Raw genomic sequence first — 14,773 nt, 5'->3', positions numbered from 1 at the left:
TCCCTCAATTATTCATTGTGACTCGAGGCATATGAGATATTGTATTTCAGCTATTATAAATGGAATCATTTGGTTATTCCCTTTAAATCGATATTTCTCATCATTCTGCGTTACAACTGTTAAGGGAAAATAAATATTTTGTATAATTTTAATAATAAATAATAATTTTATATAAAATGATAAGGAAAAGTAAAATTGATAAGGAAAAGTAAATATTTTATATAAAAGATCCTTTATACTTTATATCAGAAAATGTATCGAAATAAAATATTACACATCTGTATATATTCAAATATTTATTTTTCAATTATTTTATCATATTACTGCAGAAATAATTAGACCTGTTAATTAATTTTTGAATGAAATATTAATATAACAAGCGATATAATTATGGTTTTATTTAATCAATAAATGAAATATTAAAGTGTAACCAATATATACATAAGAAAATCATAATAGAAATAATTTATGAAATTCTTCTCTTTATATATTTAGCCAATAGGTATGCATTTGAAAAAGTACGAGTGGGTGGGGTCGCCTGACATCGGTGACTGTTCGTTGTGGGTCAGATCAGCCACGTTAGAATTCGATGACGGACTTTGGCAATGCCAAGTAACTGCCAGTGATTTCACTACGCAGGACGCGTTAGCATCCGAACCAGCAAGGCTGGTCGTCAGAGGTAAGTGCTATGATACACAAATAGAACAGAAATTTATTGCAAATTATTTTTTTTAGTAAAAATCATTTTTTAATCAAATAAAAATTTAAATTCTGATAAGTAATATAAGTTTTATTATGCGAATTTCAATACTGTTCTAAATATTTGGTAAAGAACGTCGAAGATATTATTGTGTATATATATATATATTAGATAGACAGCACATATATATTAGATAGATATCATATAATACGTATAATAGTGATCATAATATTGCGCGCATCTATTATGAGATAGTAATTACAAGATAATTCGACATGAAATCAAGGAACCGAAACATATTCATTCGAATCTTGTTTTCTCGTGTCAATGACGAAATAATTAATTTCGGAAATTCGCTCGTTAACGAAACGATTGACATGATTGTTAGATAAAATAACTGTTCCTATTAATGTACCTTTTAGTCAATTTGCTTATTATTGAATTAATTATTAAATATTATAGCTTTAATTTTATCTGCTTGCAATCAATATTGGTTTTTCAATTACTTCTTTTTCTTATAATATTTCTTTAAATAACGTTATGTTTTTAACAAAAATAGAAAACATGTTTTTGTCCCTATTAGTGAGTTCTTTAAGGCAGCGATAACCTTATTAATGTGCCCCCAATTTGTGTGCCTATCCATACATTTGACTCATTTTAACATATAGTTATTAAAACAGGTAATAAATTTAAGCTATTTATTTATGTTAATACATATATTACATAAATCATTACTTCAATTATATTTATTTCAAAGTACACTCATATCACAGTGTTCTCAACTCCAATACAGGATACATTAATAGAGACAAGCTTAAAATCTTGTGGTACGTATTACTGGATTCACATAATTCCTCATATTTTTCGAAAAATATTTAAAATACTTTAATACTCAAAAAATATTATCTTCTAAGGTATCATAATAATTTAACTTAACAAAAAAAAATTTTTTTTTTATTTATTTGTGCTCTTTAGTTTTCTTTATGATTTATCGAAATACAAAAGCACACTAATAGGGACAAGCACAGTAATACTTATCCTATTGTATATGTGCAATATCGCGCAATAATAACTCGCATAACTTAATAAATATTCAAGTATCAATATTAAAGTACGTAGTTTCGTACTTTGAACTATGTCATTTTATCGTTATTCTCAGAATTATATTTTACCTCATCGAATATATTTTGTACTTTTTATCCCTAAAATTATAGCAGATTAATATCTCTCGTCCGGGAATCATACATTACATCATATACACTGATTAGTTGTGTAAAACCACTCATATGACTCCCTCGATGTTACATTTTCACCTGGTAAATCCCATGACACAATTAGCAATAAAGCGACAGGATTTATTTCTGTGACACGAAAATAGAGTTTGCCAGCATGAAAATCTCTATTTCCTTTTTTTTAATCTTATGGTTTGCAATAACTAATTGCTGACTATAATGCAATTTGCAGGTGCATTAATATTTATAAAAATAAAACCTAATTGTATCGATATATACAACAAGAATTTATTTCATAATGTGTGGCAGATGATTTTGATAGGATAATTTTGATAGGTTTTTTTATAAATTACAAATCCGTAATAAAAATGCTTCAGCACATCAAATTTTTGAAAAAAATCTAGTTAAAAAAACAAAAGAAGTGCATTTTTGATTATTTTTTTAAGTTATTTGAAAAATGGTACGTCATAGATATTCGGAAATTAGCTTGAATGGAATCTCAAAGCTATAATCGTACAAAGCTATAATCTCACCTTAAGCTATAATCGTAAAATAGGGATGGATAAGTAACATGACAATATTTTTTGTAACACAAATTTTTTGAAGAGCGCACACCATTATAGCGTGTGTGTATGTGATCTTATATTATCTTTCTAAACAGATTGGAATTTTTTAGAAAACATCCAAATCCAATATTATTAATCCTAAGTTATCTAATTCATTAGTTGATTTGATATTAAATAATTATAAGGTATTCATTACATATTGTAATATTATATGTATATTACATATATTACATATGCAATTATATGTATACATCACAGTCAAAGTGTTAATTTAGTAAATGTATACATTGACTACAGCAGACTACAGTAAATGTATACATTTACTGAGTTAACACTTTGACTGCGACATAAATACATATAATTAAAATTATTTACATCTATTACATACAATATATTACATCATTATTTTTAATTATAGGATTTTGACGTTTTTAAATAATCTGTATAGGGAGACAATATAGAATGACTTACGCACATGTAGTTAATGCGTGCTTCTAAAAAATTTATGCTACAAACAAAATTTATCATGTTTATTTATCATTATTTTACGGTTGTACTTTAAAAGTCGAACTTTTATTCAAGTTAATTTCTCGAATGATGTCCTATTTTTTAAAGCATTTGAAAAATGGTCAAAAATGCGTTTTTTTATTTTTCAACTCAGCTTTTTAAAAAAAAATCTGACATGTTTGATCATTTAAAATTGTGGATTCGTAAAAAACTTATCAGACTCACCTGCCTCATGTTATAAAACATAAAAAAGGTTTAAAAATGTTGCACAGTGTATTTTATTGTGCATATAAAAAAATTGTATAAAATTTGATCATAAAATGTTAAATTTATTGATATCGTGAATTTATAAATAATATGTATCATTCTAACAGTAATATGATACTATATTTTTCTACATTATTATGAGTTTTAATAATATTTTAAGAATTTTTTCAGTTGAAGCTGATCTTGATGCTTAATAATATTTATATGTAAATTTACAAGTATATTTAGTAGTTCTATAAATTGCTTACTAATTCAGTTTGTCGGACTTCAGACGCAATTATAAACTGAAGTTGGAAATGACATCACAATTTGTATTGATGCTTAATTTAATAATAATAAATAATAATACTAATAAATATCTTAAAACATTCCAAAGAATGTATAAATTTACATATGAATATTATTAATTGTAAGATTTATTTTAATCCAAAAATAGAATTCTTTCTTTAATTTATTAATAACTTACCGATTTAATTTTTACTTATTAATATTTTAACTCTGCTGATCTGTTCACATAATTTACTATTATCATTTAAATCAATATGATTAAAAAGCCCTAAAAAAATAAAAACTTTTACAGAAAGAGATCGTACATTAACAAACGGAATCATCAGATATCAGAGAACAAAAACTTTCTAACTAAAATATTAGCAAGAAAATAAATGACATTTTGGGTCAAGCAGACTCGAATAAATCAACAGAGTTAAGATTTTTACTTTTTTTCAATTTTATTTAAAATTAAAAGGATATTTAGTATTTTCACGGGGCAGACGAGTATATCATCCTGACTGCGCGAGTGATGGCATACGGCAGGATTAATCCGTGCTAATTTTCTCATTCCAGTCAGCCCTCAGCGACCGCAGATAGAGTACGCCGACCGTCTAATTCTCCCCGGCAGCAACGTGACAGCCCGAGCAGGTGAGATCGCTACGCTCACTTGCAGAGCGCGGTATGGGAATCCTTCGCCTCTAATTAAATGGTTCGTAATTGTTGCACGTAGATTCCGTACTACTTAACTTGCGCGCCACCGACCCTCTTGCTTGGCACGCGCGATCTCTCGCTTCGCGTGTCTCGCTCGCTCTTCGGCTCGCTCCTCGTCTTCGTCGCTGCATTTCCTTCCGCTCGTTGCCTTCCTAGTTGCGAATGTAATTATTCGACAATTTATGGAGCTTACAGATTAAATGGAATGTATCGGTAATAAGAAGAAGAAGATAAACACATGGTGCAGAGTATCGTTGAATCGCATTTGCATTTAATTTTTAAGCGAGGGCATTTGACATAATACGAGCGTGATGTAACATTTCAATTTTGCTGGAACTAATAATCATGTTGTAGCTCTAATTGAAATTGCGAAATTGTAACATTATTCCTTAATACATATTGGTTATTAGTTATTACGATTAATATTACCACATGCCTTATTAATCGAATGAGAAAAGACACACTCTGGGTAATTGGAAAGTCTAAATTCGAACCCTGCCTAGGATGACATTTTGAATTCTTTGTAAAGTGCTTATTATTCTTATTAGTATCATTATTAAATTGATGATTAATTTAATTTATGGTATTATTACAACTTAAGTTCATGATTGCGTTCAAATTTGATAAACATCATGAACTTAAGTTAACGGAATATAGTTCATATAAATGAAAAAGATTTTTTAATTTACAGAAATATTGGATATTTATAACAGTCTCGACTGTATTTAACTTATTATTGAAATTGTAATTTTTCAAGTTATTTTGCTATTGAAACATTTATTTTATTGAATATTTCTTTTCTCTCTTCTAACAGTAAAAATTTGCTCTTCGCCGTAATTTTTTTCCATTGGAGGCTTTTTGGGCTCCGTGATTGAACGGGTTGTCTTAGGTAATCAAAATATACGTTACTATCGATTCTAAGGCGTCTTCTACCATCGGCGCTACCTCTTCTTTGGCCGTCGTCGGAGCGCTTGTTCCCGTTGCTCGAAGATTCTACGTAATGCATCGAGGACGCTGTCGATAGTAGAACACACGCTCCATGAATAATCATGATCTATTCTGCATCGTGCCTGGGCGAAATTAAGGAGCTACACGATGCATTTCGTGCGACAGGAAAACATTGAAAAGGGAGTCTCACGCAATGGATGAGCGAACGGTAAAATTCTTGGTTCTGGTTTTTCTTGAATCCCGACATTGCGCGATGGTCCCTCCGAGAGTGTGGAAAAAGCTCGCGCGGAAGCGGGATTTAATAATTTTAAGGCGGAACAAAAACAAGAGTCATGGTGAGAGAGAGAGAGAGAGAGAGAGAGAGAGAGAGAGAGAGAGAGAGAGAGAGAGACACGCAATCTCTCTCGGCTTTAAACCTTGCAATTTTCGGTTAGCAGGACAGTGTCCGCAGAGCCTCGGGTCGCGTTTCAAATTGCAGACGAGGTCCCTTGACAAGGCGACCGTTCTCCTCTGCCAGCCCTCAGTTGCTCTCGCTTACCCACTTACTCACTGGGAATTATCTTAATTGACACACGCGACGCAGCACAGAATATGTGTATGCATAAACGTTTTAATTATGGCTGAACTGAGAGACCGGGACAGACCAGTGTGCAATCGACGACGAGTATTGAGTTTCTAATAAAAAGACAATTGTCGACAAACGAGATAGTTATCGTTGTAATTGTTACATAAATTACAGACAACATTCGAGGTGAATTTAACGACATTGTGAATATAATTTGCTCTTTTGTTTACAAGATACGAATTCATGTTTTCATGTTATACTTCCATATTATCTTTCGTATTATAATAATTTGAGCACTGAGAGGCTTAATTCATGAGAGTACTGCTATTAATTGAAGTCCGCGAAACTGCAAGACTCCCGAAGAGCAGAGTTCTGAATAATCCGTGACAATGAGCTTTGATGGGGAAGGTTGAGAAACAAGACAGGAGAACGTGAGGCTCAGGTAGAGAACGGCAATGAAACGGCGCGAGCGGGGAACGTGTGCGAGATAGAGCGAGCCTGAAGAGGAAGATGACGAGGAGAGGAGGGTGTTAAAGGAGAGCGAGTAAGAGTTGTTGCAGAACAGCCATTGGAAATGCAAATTTTCGGGGCGATATGCAGGTACGTGGGCGAGACTGAGATGAGGACGTTGCGGCCCCAGGTAAACTCAACTGAGATAGATAATCCGCGCACTTGGGCAACCTACAGTGTTTGCGAGATTCTGGCCGAGAGATCACGTTATGGGCAGCCGATCAGATGCGTCGCTATTCATCCGGCGTATGCCAATCCCACCATGTCGTCCAGCACCGAAGTGAGATTCGACGTGCGCTGTAAGTAGACGCGATTTTCTCATAAGATTATGAAGAAGGAACTCATCAGACTCTTAAAAATATGCAAATGCATCGATTATAAGAGGAGGACAGTAAAATAAAAGTTAAAGGTAATAAGAAAAAGGAATAATAATGGCGATCTAGATTGATGCGAAAATATAACAGGAGATAAAAGTTTATATTTATAGAGGGAAGATCCCTATTATGAGATACCAGGTTCATTTTGAGTAAATGCTGGAAATGTGGGCATAGAATTTAAAAAAATAATAGTTAGTAGTCATTTTAAAGAACATTTAATAAGCTTTAAGATATTGTTATGTAAAATTTAATTCAAATACTATTTTTTCTGAAAATTAAAGAAATGTAAAAAGTGAGCAAATTGCAAAATCAAAAAATTGTGCTCATAATATGAGATGTTCTGAGGAATCGATAATAAAGCGCAAAGTACATCAATATTGCAATTAAAAAAAACTTTATTTAATATTTCTAAAATACAAACAAACATAGCCAAGTGCACGCAAAATGAGCATGCTGATTATCCTCAAGATTATCCTTGTCTTCAGTTGGTTGGAATGAAACATCGCAGAAACAGGCACTCGATGCTTATTCCGGTTATTCTTTTTATTACTGTACAATACATTCATACTTCAGCAACGATTGTCATCACTCGAATATAGAAATATTTTAACTTCATATATTAGAAGTACCCTGAGTATCTCATATTACGCCTTACGGTTTTATGATCATAAAATCTAACTTCTCTAATTAAGCAATTCAATATATCCCATTACGGAAGTTAGATTTTATGATAACATGAATAATTTATTGATAACAAATATTCAATAATAAAATATTAAATAATAAACAAGGTTTAAAGACACATCTCAATAAAATTTGAAGACATCTAAATTCTGAAATCTTTTTTCACAACGAGTAGGCATCCAATAATGCATTTTCCACTAAATAGTTTTCAATTTAAGAGCAATAAATTCATGGTGGAATCTATAGATAGCATTTATTAATTTAGAAACGTTCATATTGGGCACCATAATAGGGGGATTTCCTCTAATAATATTATGGAATTTCAAGTTTACATTTTTAGAAATTTACACCTTTAAGAAATGAAATTATATTATCGTTATAAAATGATTGTCAATTGTCTTTAGTAGGTAAATAGAAATTAATTGGCTTCTCCTAAAATTTATAATTATTATTAAGATAAATATCTTGCTATTGTAAATAATCGTCGTATGTCAAAATACGGCTGTACGCTTGTGTTGTAAATATTCAGTAACGTATGATATAATAAATAAACTTTTTAATAAACTCAGTTCAATGAACTCGTCTTTCTCCCTGAGAAAATAGAACTCTGGTAGGATAGTTTAAGCCTTCGTCGTTCGTAAAGTTTGTGCCTGAATACAGACGAGTTTGTAATTGATTATGAACGATGACAAGAATCGTTGTCTCAGCGGATTATAACAGCTTATTAAGTCTTCTTAATGGGCATCACTAATCTGAAAATATACGTCTAGAAACGGGAGGAAATACGTATGGATAGAAAATTCTTATCTGTTATGAAACAATGCAGAATGAGAGAATAATAAAGTGCGCATTATATATACTATAATTAGTAATTGTTATGGTTTCGATATCTGATAATTTGAAGAGATAATAGCACAATAGTCACAATGAATTCTATCAAACATTCGTTTGTATTAAACTTTACACAGTTTTGTGCTATATGATGTCAATGTTGAATCAACGAGCTTTATTCCTATTATTCCCATTATGCTATTTAATACGACATAAATATTGATTACGCGAAGTAATACGCATTAAATTTAAAAAATACGTCATTATAATAAACACTTTTTTAATTTTTTAAGACAAAACATTATATGATTATTCTTGTCTATATTCTTGTCTATATTATCTTGTCTATATATTCTTGTCTGATTGTTCTTGCGAAAGAAGTTGCTTTCTTTGAAGAAGACCTCGAAATAAAATACGCAAAGAAGAACGGAGTAGTAGGCCGAGATTAAGGTTGCATCTCTCTTCTTTTTTTTTTTTTTTACATAGTCCTGCCGGTCATCAAGTATGTTGTATGCATAATGGAAGCGGCGGAAGAAGGAAGAAAATATACGATCCTGGAACTTCCCTTCCTTCTCAGCCGCCATCTGCACGCATAGAAATATATTTCTAGCCATAATGAAAAACTTTCAAACAAATCTCCAGCAGCGTTGCTTGCTCTTACATTTAACTTGCATAATTGATGTAATGCGTTTTTTTACTACATCGAGTTCTATTTATAGAATTGTTTCATGGAAATAATCCGATATTTGATAATAATGCTGCTATTATGAAGGATGATCGATAGAAAATCGTTACGATTTTTTTAATCTGACTTTTAGAAATGATCAATGTGGCGCATATATAACAAATATATATTCTTACAATATATTTTGAATTAGCGCATTTGAATTAATCATATTATTCTTATTCTCGCGCTTTTCATCTAAATTTACAATTCATTAAAAATTAATCGTGATTATTTATTATGTTTACAAATATTCTCTTTTTAAAAAGAAATAATCTAGTTACTAATAATAAACTAAATTAAAAGAGATAAAATGCAATCTAAGTCAAAGATATTTAATTAAAGTCGTTACAATTATAAAATCATTAAAATAATCTCTCAATTTGCTATTTTTGATATTCTATTTCTTATTTAAATACATTTCGTATTTGATTTTAACATAGTGTCTAATAGTCGATATAATATATTTAGTACAATATAAAGTGCGATATACGGAATCAATACATTTCAAAACAAGAGAAATCCATTATGCTGTTAGAAATTAAAGAAAGACGCGCGCTTTCAGCCTTATCTTTTATACGATAAAGTCAGTTGAAAGAGAACCGATATTTTTATTGTATTATCAGACAATAATATATCAATGCAAAAATGCATTTTTAATAAAAAGATTAAGAAAATACGAGCAATGTACGTTTCTCGCACAAATTGTAGGGAAACAGTTCGCTAGCAAAAATACTCGGTCATGAAAAACGGTTCAGCAAAAAAGTCACTGTACCGCAACATGTCCGTGTAACATAGTGACCTCAAACTGTTTCGCATCTCTGACCATCCCCAACAATACACTGATTTAACCGGCTGCATATTCTCACGCACACATGCAGACATGTACACGGCATATATTTCCCTCTCTTTCCCCTTTTCCTCCCTTTTTTTCTCTCTCTTTCTCTCTCATCAATCTCCCTCAAATCAGTACGTCGTGATGTCATGCGTTTCAACCTTATCGACAATTCGATGCTCGGCTAAACATTCAGGCAGATTTTAACGCTTTTTGCGAAACTGCGCTGCGGCGGACAGCAGCCAAATGAGTATTGATTTTAACTTCGGTCAGCACACTGTATGTATAGTTGCAATCAAATCACGGTTGATTTAAATAAGATTATTGCTAATAACGCAGCCTTTGAATCATCATGCCGATCTTGTGCATCAATATTGCGATAACTTTATGAGGTAATTATCACTCGCATGTGATCCGTTCGTTAGTCTGGTGATATACATAATTAATTGAGAAACTACAAACCGTTAAAAGTCTTTTTGCTAGTATTGTAATTATTATGTCACTTTTAATATAGGTATAATAAGAAATATTCTAAATAGTAAATGTACTATAAAAATCTAACTGCGTATCCAAAATTTGCAATTCGTAAATTTAATAACTTTGCGGTTTGCTAGCAAATCGCATATTCTATACGAATTTTGAAATCAAATCGGCTATTAAATCCAATGTTATGTAATATTAATTAGCAAACATTTTCGATAGGATTGTATCAGGTAATTAATACGTTGACCAGATTGCATTTGGTTCTCGTATCCGTTTCATCTTTCCCCACAAATTAATTCGGTGATTGAAAAAGTATGGCGAACATGTATGCTCGCTATGGAGGTTAAAAGGTTCTCGCCCTTTTGCGTAAAGTTCCATTGTAAATAAATTATTGAAGCTGATAAATACGTGATACGCGTATTAACAAATATTTAGATTTACTGTTAATGCTCAAGCAAATAATATTGCCATTATGATAAAAGGGAATCATTTAAATTAATATTATAGTATAATAATTTACAATGAATGATTCTCTTGAGAATCATTTAAATGTTAACTCATATCCTAAATGTTAACTCTTGAGAAGCAATTTTATTTCTTTCTATAATAAATGAAAAAAGCTGCACGTAAAATTATATAATATCACTGAAATTAAAATAACTTATAAATGTCGACGCATTAAATAATTTTATTACGGTTGTTGCGATCTTAAATACATCAGTCGCTTGCGGCTGTTGAACATATTCGAACGTGTTTCATCGAGGTGTGCAATTTCGATCATGCACGTGGCGTCAAAAATTGATTCGCCAGTTACCATTCCTAATATTACCTCCAAGAACATCATTTCCCCTTCTCCTGTTCGCCTCGATCCAATTTCGAGCTCCACGGCCGCGTAATTTATAATTCCCACCGCAAATTCGATCTCGAATCCCGTCGCGGCCCTCTTGGGGACATCTTGTGTATCTATCCGCTCATATATTTGCTTATCCGGGATACACATGTTTGTGTGTACGTACGCACGCCAATTGTATTGATTACGTGCATTAGACGGACGGGACTTTTCAATACAAATTGAAAAGTTCGCCTCAGAGCACCGATTTATTCCGTGCCAATGTTACTTCGATCGCGAACTGAGGGATTTAGCCTCACTAACGAGAGAGATGCATTTTGTCGGTGCAATTTTTAGAAAGCACAACCGACGCGAATGAATCAGTAACTCGCCTATATTTCGATTAGCATGTTTGGAGCCAGCTTGAAACAGTTCCTATATGATTCTAATAATGGAAACTGTAAAACCGAAAAAACTCCTTTTTTATAATTATTCCATTAATTTTTGTTGCACGAATAGTAATCCTATGCTGCAAAAAGTACTGTCTGTTTAACGAACTCTCACTATATATGTACTTGATAAGAGACATACGTGTCCATTAGAAAAATATTCTAATTTGATATACTCGAAATTTTATAATGTTTAAAACTTTACAGTAAAATAAATTTGAACGTTGGATTATCGAATTTTATTCGTCACAAAGGTTATCCGTGTATTTTCTAACTTTAACGTTTTTTTCTCATCCATTCGCTTTCATTTCGTAAAAGCAGAGCCGTTTGAAGTTTATCCAAGGAAGAACTAGCCGAAATATGGCCGAGCGGGCACTCGTTGACCCATTCGAATCGCGGCTTTATTTTTTAAAAGCTGTCATATGGGGAATAGTCATCGTTCTTTCTTTTTGTATCACGATATCATTTGATTTGTCATTTTTAAACTACTTGTAAACTACCATAATTGAATTAATAATGCCTTTAATAGTGCAAACGCTTTTACAGAAAAGAAATGCATAAGTTTATTTGTATTCTTCATTTTATATGTAATTACTTTGGTACCCATTACGGAAACAAAAAAAACAATCGATATTATTTTTTTATTTTCATAATATTTATCATTATAATCAAATTTGATTACATCAATTACATTTTTTCGATACTATTTTTTAAAAATATTTATTATTAATCTGGTTACACAATTACATTCAATTCGCATTTATGAAAAAAAGAACGGTAAAAAAATAGAGAAGATTAAAATAAATGAATAAAAATATCAAAATGGGAGAGAATTGAAAAAAAAGTTTAAAATTATAATTATTTTTAATCGCGACGTTTTCTGTTTTCGTTGTAATTTATTTATTTTCCGAATTACGGAATGAAATTATTATTCCATTACAAATTACACTTCTAATTTTTTTATCTTTTTTCATATTGTGCATTTGTATTTTGATATTTTCTCTCTTTCCAACAGAAATGGTCAGAAAGACTTATACTTGACATAACGTAGAATTTGTTTGAAAAATGCTCCTCGCAAAAATCCTCTCACGCAACGATTCCGTGATGCGTAAATTCAACATGATGCGGTGTGTCCCAACGCGCATCCGCTTGCGAGAGAGCGTTACTCGCTTGCGCGTAACTCTCGGTCGTTTCTTGAGTAAACTTCAAACAACGACGCGGGCGTGGATATGGAAATAACATCAGACCCTCTGACTGAATAAAAGATTTTTCGAATGATCGATATTTCGGCACGGCGTGCTAAAATGCGCAGAGTACACATCGGATAATCGAGTTTTAGGGAAAAACTCTTCAGAAATTCCTCGATAAAATTATCCTGCCAATATCTGTAGAGGTATTACTAGATCCAGATGCCGCGCATAATTTTTGCAGAGTACTTGAATCTGAATACTTTTCATTTCCATAAACATTCGACAAACGTTTGATTTCTATAATACGTTGCATTTAATTTTATTAGCAGTTTGATAGACGTGCTTTTAGCCTGCTAGATTACAGCCAACGAAAATAAATTAATGGCATAGTAAAAATAAAAATAAAAAAGATTGATAAAATCTATAAATTTCCATATTTGATGAAAATTGTAGGCGAGTTCAATACATTTTATTCTTTATTTTAAATTAAAAAAAAAAAGATATGTTTAAATTAAAGGAAATTATTTTTTTGTTTTAGTTTTTATAGAGTACTTACAAAAAAGTAGTTTCTCAATACATTCATTCTTAAATACGCTGTTCTTTCTTGCGGAACATGCAGAAAAGAAACTTTTACGTGCTTTAAGTTGAATAAAACAAAAAAAGAATGTATTGAGCGCGATTGATATGAAATAAAAGATAATATAGGGAGAAAGAGAAAGAAAGAGAGCAGCTAAAATTCTGGATGGGTCAGCGACTGTTCTGTCGCGCGTATTTCAGGATCGCTGTTACGTGAAATGAACAGCTGCGTTGGCTATTCGCGCCTAAACGAATGGTGACTCGATTCAGGCATCAGTGCATTTGCCAGCTGACTTTTTCATCCTTCATGATTCCTTCTCCCGATTCTTTCCCTTCACACCTAGAACAATTCGATAAATTTCACAAGCGATCGAAAAAATGAATTGCGGAACGATAAAAATTATGAGTCTCGTTAACAAAAATGCATTTTGTGCCAAATTGCTTGTTCGGATGATTTATGTTTTAAAGCAGTATCGATTTTGAGAATCGGTTTTTAATGAATTTGAAATAAGATTTTAGAAAAACTTTTTAGTAAAAAGACTTGTTGCAACTTTTCAACAATTTGCTTTAAAATAATTCTTAATAATTAACAGAGTACTTTATTATTTTAAGCTTATTTTTGATGATAGATTTTCTTATTTTTTATTTAATAAATTTATGATAACAATATATTTAATTATAAATTTAATTATAGATTAATGATAGAAAATTTTGAAGGCGATATGTACAATTTTAACTTGTCATAAATTTTTGCAATATTTGATATTAAGTGCTTTTTAAATCTAATGTAAGTTTTTAAAACATGGTCTTATGTTTAATTCACATTGATTCACATTATTCGCGCTATAATCTTCTTTTTTTTGCATCTCTCATGTACTTTGTTTTCATGAAAATGCAACGCGCGTAGTTACGCAAACTCGCGTTTACTAAAGTTACTAAATTCGATTAAATTAAATAAGCTTTATTAAATTTAAATTACATCTACATGATCACATGAAAAGAAGATAGTAAATTCATATGTTATATTTTTAAGAATTTATAAGAAATTCATTATACATACATTTTCAATATACATATTTTTTTCATTTACAAGGGTTTTTTTCAACATATTGTCCCCTTCATCTTGTACGGGTATTTCTCTTTATGTTCTATTCAATTTCAATTATGAATGATTGTCGTAACTCATCTATCGATAATCTTCCAGATCAAACTTTAATTAATCAATTAATTAATTGCATTTTAGCTGAACAAATATAATCTTATATTGAAAGGGAAATAACGCATAGAGGAAAATGTGTTAATTGCATTCTGTCATGATAATAGAAGCGACGTGTATGCGTAAATGTTTAGGAAATTGCAATCTCTATAAATTAAAATTATATGTATATTTTAGTAATAAGTATACAAACAACGTAATTTAAATTTGTAAAAAAAGTTAAAATTAGTACATTTTTTGTAGAAACACAATATTGTATAATTTTATTGAAACATATAATAAATATAAAGTTACAATATATGT

The 14,773-nt window shown here is 31.0% G+C and overlaps 1 protein-coding gene across 1 annotated transcript in view; it reads left to right on the top strand.

Annotated features, from left to right (window-relative positions):
• The first annotated feature begins 495 nt into the window (after positions 1-495).
• LOC108695084 (muscle M-line assembly protein unc-89-like) overlaps positions 496-14,773 on the top strand; it is a 31,446-nt gene continuing 17,168 nt past the window's right edge. The window contains exons 1-3 of the mRNA XM_018204837.1: positions 496-679; positions 4,116-4,251; positions 6,367-6,575. Of these exons, the coding sequence (XP_018060326.1) occupies positions 505-679; positions 4,116-4,251; positions 6,367-6,575 (520 nt within the window). The 5' untranslated portion in view covers positions 496-504. The remainder of the gene's footprint in view (positions 680-4,115; positions 4,252-6,366; positions 6,576-14,773) is intronic.

This window comes from Atta colombica, unplaced genomic scaffold (assembly GCF_001594045.1).
Source record: "Atta colombica isolate Treedump-2 unplaced genomic scaffold, Acol1.0 scaffold126, whole genome shotgun sequence".
Taxonomy (NCBI): Eukaryota; Metazoa; Arthropoda; class Insecta; order Hymenoptera; family Formicidae; genus Atta; species Atta colombica.
Note: the sequence above shows the minus strand (reverse complement) of the source record. Positions and strands in the feature narration are given on the sequence as shown.